Source organism: Malaclemys terrapin, chromosome 2, assembly GCF_027887155.1.
Source record: "Malaclemys terrapin pileata isolate rMalTer1 chromosome 2, rMalTer1.hap1, whole genome shotgun sequence".
NCBI lineage: Eukaryota > Metazoa > Chordata > Testudines > Emydidae > Malaclemys > Malaclemys terrapin.
In genome coordinates, this window is record NC_071506.1 from 14,825,314 (window position 1) to 14,842,453 (window position 17,140).

A 17,140-nucleotide genomic window follows, 5' to 3' on the forward strand; every position below is an offset into this window, starting at 1 on the left:
GGTACGGGGTTAAAATAAATTAGATGTGCAACGTATGGCAATTAGTGTGTGTGTGTGTGTGTGTGTGTGTGGAGAGCGGGTGGGGTGTGAGAAGCATATCTGTTAATTAAAAAGTTAGCATCTCCTCCCATCTATAAAACGAGGATTTTTATATGCCCTTAGTCCATAATATACAGTAAGGCTCCTTTGGCATATTTTGCAACTATATATCAGAATTCTAAAGATAACTATATTCTGGTTGTTTGGCTTCTTTCTAGGTTAGGTCCTACTCAGCTAAAAATTTTTACATGTGAATACTGCAACAAGGTGTTCAAATTTAAACACTCTCTTCAGGCTCATTTGAGGATTCACACAAACGAAAAGCCTTACAAATGTTCATACTGTAGCTATGCTAGTGCTATAAAAGCCAACCTCAATGTCCACATGCGGAAACACACAGGAGAGAAGTTTAGTTGTGATTACTGTGCATTCACCTGTCTCAGCAAAGGCCATCTCAAAGTCCATATTGAGAGAGTCCACAAGAAAATTAAGCAACATTGCCGCTTCTGTAAAAAGAAATACTCGGACGTCAAAAATCTAATTAAGCATATAAAGGAAACACATGACTTGCAAGACAAAAAAGTGAAAGATGTATTTGATGAGCTCCGCTTGATGACCCGAGAAGGCAAGAGACAACTGCTGTATGACTGTCATATTTGCGAACGTAAATTCAAAAATGAACTGGATAGAGATAGACACATGCTAGTCCACGGTGATGAAAGGCCCTTTGCTTGTGAGCTATGCGGCCATGGAGCCACAAAGTATCAAGCACTCGAACTTCATGTCCGAAAACATCCATTTGTGTATGTTTGTTCTGTGTGTTCGAAGAAATTTGTCAGTTCTGTAAGGCTCCGTGCACATATCAAAGAACTGCATGGAAATTTACAAGAGATTTCTGTTTTTAATAGTTCTATCAATCAAAGTTTCTGCCTTCTGGAACCAGGAGGTGATATCCAACAGGAAGCACTTGGAGAACAGTTTTCACAGACTGCAGATGAGTTCATGCCCCTAAGTGCTAATGCTCTCAGCGTACCAAAGCAATCTACTTGTAAAGATGAATCAAATACCATAGATGGAAGCCATAATGATCAGCCTGGTGATCTTCTGAAAATTGAGACTGCCCCTTCTTTAGAATTTGAAAACTCCCCGGTGGAGAATGTACCAGAACCACCATGTCAACCATCAACAGACCTAGCAGCACCAGACCCTCAATCAGACCTGGCTTCAGATCGTTTCTTACTTAAAAATGCTACCTGTGCTTCCAATGAGCTAAAGGCTTCTCATGAAAATGTACAGAAAATCAGTCATGATAGTTCAGTGAATATGCAGGATGAAGAAATTCAGCTGTTGTTGTCTGGAGGCAAAAGCTCTAATATAAGACAGAAAAATATAGACAATGAGAACCTTTCAGCTTCCGAAGAGAAAGTTCAACCCTTTTGTCTTAATGAATTAGAAACTAGCAAGTCACCAAATCAAAACACAGATGAGTCTACAAACCCTCTTACAGCATTAGATTCCAATACAGCCATCAGTCCACAGCTGGACTCTCATAATATGGCTTCTGATAATCGAAGTGGAGCTGTTGCCTTTATGCAGATATTGGACAGTTTACAAAAGAGACAAATGAACACAGACTTGTGTGAGAAGATCAGGAAGGTTTATGGAGACTTGGAATGTGAATACTGTGGTAAGGAGCAGTGGAATACTGTGAGTTAGTTCAAATAAGTCATATAGCAGTACTTTTTCATTGCATTCTGGTTTATAGTTTGGTGCATTTGTGTATCTTTTCATTTGTAGCAATAGTAATTTCTGACTTAAGTACAAAGGTTCTGGGCTGGGTTCTGGTCCACTGAAATTATTTTGTGCTGCATAAGCAGTGCAAAATGGACTTAAATCTGCCAGGGAAACCTTGGAAAAGGGGGAAGGCATGGCTAAGTGAGGTTCTGATATGCCTGATTCTCTGCTGGGGTAACATCCATGTGGGATGGTATGCTTGCAACGTAAGTTAAAGCTATTGTTTTCTCTTCCGCTCCCATGCCCCTTGCTGCTTTAACTTTTGCCGGGGCCAGGCAGAGCAGAACCAAGGAGTTGCAATCAGCTCACCGTCAGCCCATGCTCTCCATAGTGCTCAAGCTTTCTGTGGGCCATAATGGAGAATTCAGCCTTCCATGTTTCTGTAGTATGTAGAGATGTGTATATATACACCAGACATGTCTGATGGCATCTTCTGATAGCAAATAATGTCATGTTAAATTACTGATGTGGTTTCTCTTTTTCATAACTTTCTCAAACAAATTCCTTTGGGGTGGAAATTTTCAATACTTAGTCTGAGACCAAAGTTGTTGTGTTTTGGTGGAAGTTACAAAAGTGGGGAGTAGCATACACTTGTCTCCGATGTTCTGACTGAAAGTTTTGTGCTTGCATAATTCAAAAATTGAGAAAGTCAGAAACTCTGAACTTGTCTTGTTATAGTGTTCATCACTGAGAAGGGAAAGGAATTCAAGTTTGAAGATATTCAGTATTTAAATGTAGAGTTATCCTTTAAAGTCAGCATATTTCTACAGGCATGTTCAAAGTTTTTCTAATCACTTTTTTTCCTGGAGTCCTTATTTTAGAACAGTTTGGAACAAGAGGGTCAAGTGTCAACAAGGCCGCCTGACTCATTTATGGTTGGTTCAGCTAAACCATACTTGCTACGAATTCCTGCATTTTCATGTTTTAATTAAGGGCAAACCTTTAAAAGAACTTCCTCATTAGGAACACGCTTGTTACGATATCCTGCATTAAGGGGTCCCTTGTTAAGATCTCTTTCTTTAGCACATGCCAATTAAGGAGGTGCCACAATTGTTATTTCTAAATATATTTGCATCAGTGAGATGTCTTAAGATAATTTTAACAGCTAACATTTCATTAAACACAAAAGGAAAGGATTCAGATGTTGTGGCTTGAATTGAAATTGAATATGTATTTGAATTCTTTACAATATCAATTTAAAAAAATCTTCAGAAAAAAAACTTGTTTTCATGTTTGACTGTTTAATTTTATTTTTAGGCAAGTTGTTTTGGTACCAGGTGCATTATGACATGCATGTTCGTACTCACACTCGAGAGCATTTGTATTACTGTTCCCAGTGCAATTACTCCTCCATCACCAAAAACTGCCTTAAGCGTCATGTCATTCAGAAGCACAGTAACATTTTGCTGAAATGTCCCACTGAAGACTGTGACTACTCCACTCCAGATAAATACAAGCTCCAGGCACATCTTAAAGTTCACACAGAGCTGGTAAGTACAAACGAAATAGTATTTTTTTTAATCTAAGTTCTATGTCATCATCAGAATTTTCAAAATCAAGTGACAATATTACATGATGACCTCTGCCTCTGTTCCCAAAACATATCTAATCTGTCTAACCTCTGTTCTTATATGACGCCCATCATTGATATAAAAAGGTGGTTCTTTGAGTGTTGGTCCCTAGCTGTATTCCACTGTGGGTATGCATGTGCTCCGTACGACTGAGATTGGAAGATTTTTACTAGCAGCATCCATTGGTCCATGCCTGAGCCCTTTTCCTCTTTGTGCTCCAAATCAAAGGTATAAGGGACGGGATGGATTGGCTGCCTCTCCAGTTCCTTTCTACCATCCTTAGTTTATGACAGAACTTCTTCAATGACTGCAGTGATATCTAGCTCGGCAGGCCTCAGTCGACGTGGTGGATATGGCCTCCTGCTCGATGGTGACAGCTATAGTCATATGGAGGGCTTAGTGGCTCCTGTCCTCTGGGTTCCCCAGGAAGGTACAAATTACAGTTGAAGATTAATCCTGTGAGGGAGAAAACCTGTTTTGTTAAAAGACAGATAACTCATTAGATTCACTGAAAAACTCAAGGACAACCCTTGGTCCACTGGGAGTCTCCACTTCAGCACCAAAAAGTAAGTACCACAGGCCTCAGCCATATAGACAGACCAGCCCCTCAAACATTTTAACTAAAGGGGCTATGAACCATCAAGAAAACAGCCCAGGGTGCAATGTAGCAAACATAACATTTCCCTCCTTCCAGCTCCCACCTCCACATAAGAAACTTCTGTCACGACCTTTGAGGGCTGCCAATCACTCCATCTTTAATCTATCCAGGGCTCCAATACCCAATTTAGTGGTTGCCTAACCTGTTCATCCCAGCCTTGGCACATAACAACAGAATGAACTTGTACAGAAAAATGATAAAAGTCAAAAACATCCTGTCACCTATGGGCGAACACTTTTCTCAAAGCTATCACACCATAGCTGACCTGTCAGCCCTCATCCTCAAAGGAAACCTGCACGACACCTTCCTGTAGATATGTGACATCTTTTGTGAGACTTCACCTTCATTGCCTGCAGGTTTGGCTTCAGATGGTTTACTTGCTGAGCAGACAGTGTGGACAAACTAGTCTTGCTTCCCCACAGAGCATGAGCTTCTCTGACTTGGTGTGTGTGTGGTTCCCTTCATTCCCCACCTCAACGGAGAAGACATTAATCATGGATGCTTGCTTATTAGGGTGGGGCAGCCATATAGACGAGAGTGCAGCCCAAAGGACATAGAGTCCTGGTTTCATATAAACCTCCGAGAACTGTGTGCAAATCTGTGAGTCCTGCAAGTGATTCCCACCTTTCATACGAACGCTACATATTTGAGTGATGTCAGCCAAAATGACAACAGTGTTCTACATCAAAAAATGGAGAGAAAGATCTAGCCCTCTACGTATAGAAGCTGTCAATCTTTGGAACTGATATGTTCACTGTCAAAACCCTGTGTCCGCAGTGCACCTTCTAGGGATACATAACATGCTGGCAGACAGCCTCAGCAGACACTTCACTGGAATGCGTTACCTAGGGAGGTGGTGGAGTCTCATTCCTTAGAGGTTTTTAAGGTCAGGCTTGACAAAGCCCTGGCTGGGATGATTTAGTTGGGGATTGGTCCTGCTTTGAGCAGGGGGTTGGACTAGATGACCTCCTGAGGTCCCTTCCAACCCTGATATTCTATGATCCAAGGATCCCGAATGGTAGTTGCATGTAGCTGTAGTACAGAGCATATTTCGCCAGTGGTGCTCTCCATCTTGGGACCTGTTTGCATCTCAAGAGAACTGAAAATGCATGATCAACTGCTCCAGTGGAGCTCAAGGTTAGGGCTCCAGAGGAGAGAGATTCCTAGTTCCTTGGTTGAAACAGTTGGTGTATACCTTCCTGATGAGCAAGACCAAGCAGTGGTCATCCTGATTGCTCCCAGATGGTCCAGACAGTTCCTCAACATTCTTCAGATGTCAGCATGCCGTACATTAGTATCCATGCCATACATTCCCGGACCTTTTGACCCAGTACAGTGGCAAGGACAGGCATCCTAATCTGGCTCTCCTCCCCCTGACAGCTGGGTATTTTGATGAGCGTTGAACCTAGACATGACACATTCAGAAGCTGTTCAGTCTATCCTTAGCAATAGTAGGAAGGAATCCACTAGAGAGTAACACACAGCTAAGTGGAAAAGGTTCCATGTTTGGGGTTATCTGGCAATGATGATATCAGATGACTTTGGCATCCCACCGTATCAGAGTATCTTCTTTCCTTAAAGACTTCCGGTCTTTCCCTTCACTCCCTCTGGGTACACTAGTAGCTATTTCCACCTGTCATTTTCCTATTGACAACCTTTCCATATACATCCATCCTGTGACTTTATGATGTCTGAAATGTCTGGTCCAAACCTTCTTTCCTGTGATGAATCCTGCTCCATCATGGGACCTCAATCTGGTCATCTCCACATTAAAAAAGGCTTCTATTTGAACTCCTCGCCTCATACTCTTTGACCCACTTATCTGTGAAGCTGTCTTCTTCCCAAAACCTCGTATCACCAGTGAGAATAGGAGACTTCATTCTCTAGATATCTGTCGAGCTTTGGCATTCTACCTACAAAGAACAAAATCTTTTAGGAAATTGCCTAGACTGTTTATATCCTTTGCTGAATGAATGAGAGGGGAAGCAGTCTCTTCCCAGGGACTTTCAAAGTGGATTCCAAACTTCATTCTGCTGTGTTATGAGTTAACAGACAACCATCTGCCAAGGCCTCTTCGATAGTCTCCCTTCAAGATGTTCTGTTACTGACATCTGTAAAGCAGCAATATGGGGTTCTATCCATACCTTCACATGACATTACACCCTGGTGCAAGCTTCTGTAATTGACATATCTTTCACCACATCAGTCCTGTAGGCATTGATACCATAGAGGCCTGTGCATTCTCCTCTGCAATTAATACTGCTTCTCAGTCACCCACAAAGGAATACAATAAGGACCATCACATGAAGAAGGAGAAGTAACTTATCTTGTACAGTAATGGAGTTCTTCGAGATGTGTGGTTCCTACCCACCATCCTGTATTCCATGACCCGCCCTCCTTCCCTTCTGCTTCAGAGCCTTACATATGATTCATGGTAGAGAAGGAACTGGAGAGGTGATCTGTCCACACCACCCCTTATATCCTCTGTTCAGAGTGTGAGGAGAGGAAGGGCTCAGGCACAGACCAACAGACACTGCTAGCAAAAATCTTCTGGTCTCAAGCACGTGGAGTCCATATGCTCCCACAATGGAATTCAGATGGGGACCACACATCTTGAAGAACTCTAGTTACTGTATAAAGTAAGCAACTTCTCTTTTTCATTCCCTTGTGGTGGCATCTGCTGCATCTAAGCAGGCTGCCATTATATACCAGGTAACATCTCAAGGCTTCAAATGTATTTTTTTACTTGCCTGGTAACTGATTCTTTTGTAGTTCCTGCAGCTAAGGAGAGATCAGGGAGGAAAAGGAAGTTGGGATAAGGAGTCTAGAAAGATGACCTGCTTGTTGGTAAAACAAGATTTCTTCTCCTGAGGTGGAGGGTTGGTACTAGAAAAATATCATGTGGCATGTGAGAGAGATGTTTCCGTGTATGAGACATACAAGGCTGCTATCTTCAGTTAACTTCACACATTTGCACTACATTAGTCTCTTTATTTGACAGCTTCAGGACATGCCCACTTCAGAACAGTCGTGCCCTCCTCAGATCCACCTTGTTAGATGGTTGTTATTGCTAGTAACAAGTGTGAAGGTTTATATTGACAATCCTTGAAAGAGATAAAAACTTATTTACCTAATAACGCTGGTTCTTCGATTAGACTGTCAATATAGATCTACAATCCCTTCCCTCTCCTCCCATGTTTTCATAATTTGTATAGTTTCTGAGTAAATAGAAGTCACCTCAGGACAACTGAGACAGCAATAGCGCGTCTTCACCAGACGCACTACAGTGGTGCAGCTGCACCGATGTAGCACTGTAGAGTAGATCTGTCCTGAGTAAGTTCTCCTTAGGGAAGACTTAGGGCTGTCAGAGCAGAGGTTTGCATGATAGGATGAAATACATTGGTAGACACACATGGAAAGGATTGCACAGCAACATACAGCACTGGCCAGCTTGAGCCAATTAGTAATAAGTATTCTCTATTGAGGAGTGAAAGACATTTTTCTTTTTTGTTTTTATTGCTGTAAAATGCTAAAAATTTTGTGAGTCAAACTATCAAAATACAACAGGTTTTTCTTCTTCAAATTGTAAGATACAATGATAAAAACATTTTAAGTAGGTTGGGACGGAAATGAGAGAGAGAGAGAGAGAGAAGATGGTGTTTGGAGGGAGAAAATTAATAGGGAGACCATAGAATTTTGATGGAAAGTTTGAAGTGCTGTGATACGTTAGCAATACTTTGACTTGGTGATGAGGTGAATGAATCCCATTGTGCCAGAGCAGGAGCTTTGTGACATTGGACTGTTTCTTGCATTATTCGTTTCAAGAATAAGTAGTGCTGTCTGTTTCCTTTTTTGGCTTCTCTCGTCTTCATTTTTGGCATTTAGACATATCTTTGTGTTGTTTATGTAAGCTGCGGCTTGTCTAAAACTATTGAGACCCCTGGCTATAAGTACAAGTTTCTTGTAGGCTTATATATTAATTTACTGTTTATTTTATTAGCATGATTAAAAAAAATGACTATCTGAAAGAGCAGTAGCAAAAACATATTGCTCTGTGGGGAAGAAACAGTGCTATGCTGCGCAAAGCTGAAGACTGAGGGCAATATGCACAATGGAGGGAACTATTTTTCTGAGGGTTATTCTTAACTTGTTATTGCCTCCTGCCGCAAGCCAGCATCAGTCTTTTTTACTGATTTATTTTGATCTCTTCTTGCCCTCCCAACCGCACTTCCCTTTGTGCCTTACCCATTCTTCTGCCTCCCTAACCACTTGTCTCTTTCCTTAGTTCCTCTTCTTTATGGCCAACTTGTCATCAGCCTCCCTTGTTTCAGAGGAATCAAATTTCAGGGCTGAGGGTTCATTACCAAAAATGTTCTGCTGTCTGTTCAACCCCTAGTCTTGGGCTTTTAAGGCATTAAGAACCACCAGTACCTTGAATTGTACTTAGAAGCATCAGTTGATGTTACAACCGGGATGGGTTTTTAAATTTTTTTGCATAGTGGCCAGGGCATTGAATAGTCAGGTCATATTCATTCATATGAATTAGCAATGTAATCTGTGCAATATAGATCAAATGAGGATAATTTCTCAAAGGTTTGTATAGCCCTTTCAGAGAACCCATTTGTTCTAGGGTGATTAATGGAAGGAATAATAGATACTTGTGTTGAAAATTACTGCAGTCTTAATGTGTATACTTCGGAGTCACTCAGAATCAAAGTATGGAGAAAACTTGATGTCAAATAAATATTCATATCATTTTCATAGTTAATATTTACTTAGTGTATACTTTTCAGGGAGGGAGCCATCAGCCATTTTTTATTTGTGTTTGCACAGTACCATAGTGGGGCCTTAATTTCTAACTGAGTCCTCTAGGTGCTACCCAAATACACATAATGAATAGTAATATCAGTCTCTGCAGGTTTTTCTTCCAAATGAAATAAGTATCCCTAGTACAAAAAAGGAATACAAATTAATTCTTCATTCTGTACCACCTTTGTCTAGTTTGGACCTGAATAATTTCTGTGTACTCATGGCCACAAGGAGATTTATGCCAGGTTCACCCTGATGCATTTCTTGAACTGTGTCAGTTATTAGGAAAACTGCTAGCAAAATCATTCTAGTAGTAAAACAGCAGGCAACATCCAGCCCCATTGAAGTCAATGGCAAAACTCCCAAAGACTTCAGTCGGGTCAGGATTTCACTCAGTGTGTACAAAGGAGAGGTTTGTTACATCACATAGTTGCTTGCCATTTCAAAGAGCATCTCCACTGGCATGTGCTATATCATATCCTACTATTGTTGGTTTCTAGTGTATCCAGGCTAAGTTTAGGTTCAGCACTTTTGCTTCATTAAATACATTTCACAGTGGTCTGTCCATATTTTAAGTGCTGCATATCATAAGACTGGGATTTTTTAAATGCCTGTATACTAGTGCACTTACCCATTTAATTAATCTTGAAGCTTGCATGTGCTTCAGGGAAGCAATACACTGATCAATGGACTGTTCTTTGTGTGTAGAATTCGTAATATATCTGGTGATTCATTTGTAGCAAGATCTGAATACATTCATATAATGAAAGGCATATGTGTAAATGGCCTTATGTTGTAATGAAGTATAGCATAGTTAAATTAAGAAATTCCACCCGCTTGTAATAGACTGCTTAATTCACAAGGTTTGAGAGCATTTATGAATCTGATTCTGTTGTCTTCACAGAGTGAGAAATCTAACTGTTTTTTTCTTTGTTTAGAAATTATTTTATCTTTTTAAGCTTCTTGCATTTTCTCTAAGTTAGTTAATAGGGACGTCTTCACTTAAACTGCTGCAGCTGTGTCCCCGTAGCGCTTCAGTGTAGACACTCACTAAAGCAATGGGAGAGGTTTGCCCATTCCTGTAATGAATCCACCTCCACAAGAGGCGGTAGCTAGGTTGGGAGAAGAATTCTTCTGTCAACCTAGTGCTGTCGACACTGGGGTTAGGTCAGTCAAACTATATGGGTTGACCTACTTTTTTTATTGTAGACCTGGCCTAAGTCTCAGGAACTGGTTGTGATTTTGAAATTGAAGTAGCTGACTGGATCGTGCTGCCAATCTATAACAAAGGTAGAGCTAGCTCACAGAGCACTTTGCCTTTTTGTGTCCTTCAGAAAATCTTCAAAGGCATTTAAAAGGCAGGTATCCTGGTAAGGCAGAGGATAAATGACGTTTATTCTTACAAAAGGGAAAAAAATCAGATGTTGTGAATGTGCTGGGGGCATTATTACAACCTCCATCTGAGTCCTTTTAACACCTTTGTCATCATCCATGACAAGGGCACTCAGAATAGCAAGAGCTGTGATGGGGACCCTCTTTGGGACTCTGCATTTATGACCTGGGTAAGCTCTGAAATGCTTAATTTGTAACAGCGGAAGTCTTAAGGGCTGGCTCTGAGAGTGACAGGGTTACTCTGAAGGACTAGTGCTGTAACAAGCTCTCAGAAGGAGAGTGACAGGAATATTCTTAGACTCAGAACTAGATGATGCAACCCTGTGAAATTCTGTGGCGCTGACTTGGACAAACAACTCTGAAAGGTTCAGCTTCAGCTGGATGCACTCCCTAGGATTATGGAGGTTGACAAGGCGTACTTTGAAGGCACTGTGTACTGAGAAGTGCAATCTCTGTGTGAGACTACAAAGAACACAGTTTTTGAAGAGCATATATTATAGAACTTAGTAAAGATGATTTTCTAACTGCCCAAGGAAATAGATTTTGACTACATTTTTTTTTTAAAGGCTTTGATGTTAAAATCAGTCATCGTGGAAAAATATTATTGTTGGTACTGTAGCTCTACATGTATTTACTGGTAATTTGAAAATAAGATTCTCTGTCAGTTATATAGGTGTGTATTTATAAATTTCTGTAAAGTATATGTGTCTCTATGTTCTGTACAAACACCTCTGTGTTTATAGGCCCAGAAATATCCATATGAGTCCATATAACTCAGCTTAATACAGTATTTACCTACCAAAAGCTACATCAGAAGAATGTCCCCTTTGTGACACAAAGCAAAGCAAGAGTGAAATGTACTGTGGTCGCCATTTTCAAACTTGGGGCCTAAATGTAGATATCTGAATTTAATGGGAGCTGCGGGTGCCCAACACCTCTTATAAATCAGAGTACTTATTTAAGTGCCTAACTTTAGGCAACCAGTTTTGATAATTTTGGGTGCATATGTTCCTCAGAGCTGGAAAAATAGATATGAGTACAACCATTTGTGCACTGATATTGGTGGGTATGTTTTTCCAGTTAACTTTAACATCCTTACTATTTCTTTCTGTCCTGAATATAACATTTCTTTGAAAGTAATTCCTGATGAGTTTTTCAATTTATTTAGACTTCTAAAATAAGAGGTGCCTATCTAAATGCTCCAGACGCCTCTGAAAATACTTAACAGTACAATGAACCGGAAAAAAAGCTCAACATCCCTATGCTATTAATTAATATATATTTTATATTTTGTTTAAACATTATGTATAATAGGATACGTGGTGAGATTCAGGAATAAATTGAGATCCACCAACTCACTTCACATAGGCCACTGTGAACAACCACTAGATCAGAATAATCTTAGCATTGCATATGTTTTTAAAACTCTAAATACAAACACTGAAAAGCAAGCGTTCTCAAACTTTTTTTTCTGGAACCCCCTTTGAAAATATTTCAGGCTGTTACAATGCCCCTCAAAAAGTGAGACCTCCCCTCTTCCCCCCCATACCACACTATCCTTACTTCTGCACTGCTGCTGGTGGTGGCACTCCTTTCAGAGCTGGGCACCCGGCCAGAAGCCACCGCTCTCGTGACCCTCCCCTACAATAGACCTCCTTTTAGATTGGGACCCCCAGTTTGAAAAACACTGCTGAAAAGGAATCCAGCATTTGGAAAGATAACTTTTAATGCAAATATTAGTGTGGAATTGTAACCTACTAATGTCTATCATTTTAGATAGTGTGAAGTCTGGTGCTGCAAAGTCAGTTGTGGCAGATTGGGGTCTAATGGGGCTATGCCTCTTGCTCTCATCTCCATCCCTCAAATTAATAGTTCTTTGAGGTGCTGCTGCATATTCTCCATTTGTGAGATCAAGTCACCTGCACTGCAAGCTTCCAACATCTTCTAGTGAACATTGTCCACTGGGACCATTTACTCCTCCCTCCTTTTCCCCTTATGGAAACTTTTGATGATATAGAAGCGTGAGTGTTCCCAGCCACCTTTTAGTTTCTAACTACCAGAGGTACAGCATGCTCAGATTGTATGCAGTATCCTTAATGCTTTCTTTTGTCATTCGGGGAATATTTTTGTTCGACTGTCAGTTAATTAGCTTTTCTTAAGTAGAAGAAGAAAGAAGAGGATGCCTGTACAGCATGGGCATTGCCTGAACTCACAAAGGTAGGAAGGCTGCCTCATGCCCCTATCCCTGGAGAAGGCTTTTCAGGTTCATAGAACTCTGTTATTCTCCGACAATTGAATCATAGAGTATCAGGGTTAGAAGGGAGCTCAGGAGGTCATCTAGTCCAACCCCCTGCTCAAAGCAGGACCAACACCAACTAAATCATCCCAGCCAAGGTTTTTTCAAGCCGGGTCTTAAAAACCTCTAAGGAAGGAGATTCCACCACCTCCCTAGGTAACGCATTCCAGTGTTTCACCACCCTCCTAGTGAAATAGTGTTTCCTAATATCCAACCTAGACCTCCCCAGCTGCAACTTGAGACCATTGCTCCTTGTTCTGTCATCTGCCACCACTGAGAACAGCCGAGCTCCATCCTCTTTGGAACCCCACCTCGGGTAGTTGAAAGCAGCTATCAAATCCCCCTCATTCTTCTCTTCTGGAGACTAAACAATCCCAGTTCCCTCAGCCTCTCCTCATAAGTCATGTGCTCCAGCCCCCTAATCATTTTTGTTGCCCTCCGCTGGACTCTTTCCAATTTTTCCACATCCTTCTTGTAGTGTGGGGCCCAAAACTGGACACAGTACTCCAGATGAGGCCTCACCAATGTCGAATAAAGGGGAACGATCATGTTCCTCGATCTGTTGGCCATACCCCTACTTATACAGCCCAAAATGCTGTTAGCCTTCTTGGCAACAAGAGCACACTGTTGACTCATATCCAGCTTCTCGTCCACTGTGACCCCTAGGTCCTTTTCTGCAGAACTGCTACCTAGCCATTCGGTCCCTAATCTGTAGCTGTGCATGGGATTCTTCCGTCCTAAGTGCAGGACTCTGCACTTGTCCTTGTTGAACCTCATCAGTTTTTTTTTTTTTTTTTTTTGGCCCAATCCTCTAATTTGTCTAGGGCCCTCTGTATCTGATCCCTACCCTCTAGTGTATCTACCACGCCTCCAGTTTAGTGTCATCTGCAAACTTGCTGAGAGTGCAGTCCACACCATCCTCCAGATCATTAATAAAGACATTAAACAAAACCGGCCCCAGGACCGACCCCTGAGGCACTCCGCTTGAAACCGGCTGCCAACTAGACATGGAGCCATTGATCACTACCCGCTGAGCCCGACGATCTAGCCAGCTTTCTATCCACCTTACAGTCCATTCATCCAGCCCATACTTCTTTAACTTGGTGGCAAGAATACTGTGGGATACCGTATCAAAAGCTTTGCTAAAGTCAAGGAATAACACATCCACTGCTTTCCCCTCATCCACAGAGCCAGTTATCTCATCATAGAAGGCAATTAGGTTAGTCAGGCACGACTTCCCCTTGGTGAATCCATGCTGACTGTTCCTGATCACTTTCCTCTCCTCTAAATGTTTCATAATTGATTCCTTGAGGACCTGCTCCATGATTTTTCCAGGACTGAGGTGAGGCTGACTGGCCTGTAGTTCCCCGGATCCTCCTCCTTCCCTTTTTTAAAGATGGGCACTACATTAGCCTTTTTCCAGTCATCTGGGACCTCCCCCGATCGCCATGAGTTTTCAAAAATAATGGCTCTGCAATCTCATCCGCCAACTCCTTTAGCACCCTTGGATGCAGTGCATCCGGCCCCAGGGACTTGTGCACGTCCAGTTTTTCTAAATAGTCCCGAACCACTTCTTTCTCCACAGAGGGCTGGTCACCTTCGCCCCATACTGTGCTGCCCAGTGCAGCAGTCTGGGAGCTGACCTTGTTTGTGAAGACAGAGGCAAAAAAAATCATTGAGTACATTAGCTTTTTCCACATCCTCGGTCACTAGGTTGCCTCCCTCATTCAGTAAGGGGCGCACACTTTCCTTGACTTTCTTCTTGTTGCTAACATACCTGAAGAAACTCTTCTTGTTACTCTTAACATCTCTTGCTAGCTACAACTCCAAGTGTGATTTGGCCTTCCTGATTTCACTCCTGCATGCCTGAGCAATATTTTTATACTCCTCCCTGGTCATTTGTCCAATCTTCCACTTCTTGTAAGCTGCTTTTTTGCGTTTAAGTTCAGCAAGGATTTCACTGTTTAGCCAAGCTGGTCGCCTGCCATATTTACTGTTCTTTCTACACATCGGGATGGTTTGTTCCTGCAACCACAGTAAGGATTCTTTAAAATACAGCCAGCTCTCCTGGACCCCTTTGCCCTTCATGTTATTCTCCCAGGGGATCCTGCCTATCTGTTCCCTGAGGGAGTCAAAGTCTGCTTTTCTGAAGTCCAGGGTCCGTATTCTGCTGCTCTCCTTTCTTCCTTGTGTCAGGATCCTGAACTCGACCATCTCATGGTCACTGCCTCCCAGGTTCCCATCCTCTTTTGCTTCTCCTACTAATTCTTCCCTCTTTGTGAGCAGCAGGTCAAGAAAAGCTCTGCCCCTAGTTGGTTCCTCCAGCACTTGTACCAGGAAATTGTCCCCTACACTTTCTAAAAACTTCCTGGATTGTCTGTGCACCGCTGTATTGCTCTCCCAGCAGATATCAGGGTGATTGAAGTCTCCCATGAGGGGTTCAGTCAGCTAAGTCTGCCATTTAGGATATTCTAATAGAAAAAACAATCCACCAGATTCCTCTCTAGGATGAAATAGGAAAGATTCTCCATCTTGGATACCTAGCAGGCCTGTATCCTTCAGAGGCTGTTATCCGCAGTATCCTGGACTAGTTCCTCCATTTGAAGCAAACAGGAAGGCTATCTATCTGTTCAATTAAGTGTTGTTCTGTGTGCAGTATTGGTATGTTATCTTTCCAGGCTTACACACTATTTGCAATCCCCACAATCAAAGGCCTAATCCATGTGTACCCACCAGTTCGAGAGTTACCTCCATCATGACTGGCATCTCTCTTGGAACCCACAAAGGACTGCTCAATTTATTATTTTTATTCTCTTTTGAAACTGCTTTCCTGGTGACCATCATCTCAGCAAGAAGGGTTAGCGAGATTCCAGCTCTACTTGCGGATCCACTTTATAGAGTGTTCCATGGGGATAAAGTGCAGCTAAGATCTCTTCCAAAATTCCTCTCCACCTCACAAATGAAAAATGTTATGCAACTATTGACAACTAAGGGCTGTCCAACAATTTTGTTTATAATGGTGATGTTTGTATTAGTGAAGATAAACTCATGATATAGACCCTGATTTATTAAAGCACTTAAGCATTTGTTCTTACCCAAATTCCAGGGGACATAAACAATCTCTTATTGTGTGTTTATGCAGTACCTAGCACAAAAGGGTCCCAGTCTTAGTTGGGGCGTCTAGTGCTACAGTAATAAAAAATAATAATGGTACATATGCAAAAGAAAACAATGATCTTGCTAGCACACTCCCTAATTCCATTTGACCTATAGTATCAAAAATGTTTTTATAAGTAACACTTATGAAACTCTGACAAAATTTTTTAACTTGAAACAGTTGAATAATAATAATATATTTGTATTTAGTGCTGAATATTTATCTGGCATTTCGAAACCATAGACCCTTGTTTTCTAATGAAATCTGCCATAATCACCTTATGTTCTAGCAAAGTCCCATTGAACTGTGGTAGAAAGGTATGTCCTGGCTGAGGCCTGCAGAATTAAGGCCACAATGAGATCTGTTCCTTTGGCTTTGGAAGGATGGATTGATCAAATGATGAAAAAATTGAATACTCCTGCTCACATCAAACCCTTCATCTTTCCTTCTGATCTGTGACTTGTACAGTAATATTTCACCTCCCAATTCTGTAAAGAGTTAGGTAAATCATAATGCTTTAATTTATTTAACATTTTCCCCATGTGCTACAAATCAAAGCACTAAATCATCCCAGGATTAATGACATGGGGTTTTTTAGAATAATTTTATATTACACCTTCATTATATTTCATTATAATAATGGCATTAGCTTTTCATAATGCTCAGTGCGATTCACATATGAGCATTTTGGTTGTAACTTTGTTGGGAGCCATATATGATTCAGTGTGTAATGAGTGTAGTAATCAGCCCAGTGAACGTCTAATGTAATCTCTTCCTTTCCTTTAAGGACAAAAAGAGTTATTCCTGTCCGGTGTGTGAGAAGTCATTTTCTGAAGATCGACTTATAAAATCACATATCAAGACAAATCACCCTGGTAAGACAAACCACAATAACATTTCTACATCTAGTGCAACAGAGGAAGACTGTCCTGGAGTAAGCAATATAACGCGATTGCTCTGTGTAAAAAAATTACATTCTTATTCTAAACTAGTTATATTAAAACTTCAGTAGAGTTTACAGATCTTTAGGGATTAGATTGTAAACATACAATACGCTAATTTGTGGCGTGGGAACAGAGTAAAAGGGTGTGTTTGTGTGATATTTATGGGCTTTACACTGCAACATGCTGAGCCCTCTGTCCCTGATTCAGCATAGCACTTAAGCATCTGAATTGTCCCATCGAAGTAAATTAAACTATTTGTGTGCTTAAAAGCTACTGCTGGATTGGGTTCTGAGTCCTCATCACCTTGCAGGATCCAGCCCTTCTTGTCTGTTAAATAAAAAGCTAGCTTTTCATGGTGATACTCTTTTTGACAATTCTACATGCTAGTGTCTATTCTATTTATACATCATCAAAGGATATTTATTATTCAATAATATCTACTGTTCAAGCCAAAAAGGGCCCAGATCATAAAAAGGGTGA

The 17,140-nt window shown here is 41.2% G+C and overlaps 1 protein-coding gene across 1 annotated transcript in view; it reads left to right on the top strand.

The window, feature by feature from the left end:
- Nucleotides 1-17,140, top strand: part of ZFAT (zinc finger and AT-hook domain containing) — a 144,821-nt gene that overhangs the window by 59,995 nt on the left and 67,686 nt on the right. The window contains exons 6-8 of the mRNA XM_054020088.1: nt 258-1,726; nt 3,091-3,323; nt 16,504-16,591. Coding sequence (XP_053876063.1) covers nt 258-1,726; nt 3,091-3,323; nt 16,504-16,591 — 1,790 coding nt within the window. The remainder of the gene's footprint in view (nt 1-257; nt 1,727-3,090; nt 3,324-16,503; nt 16,592-17,140) is intronic.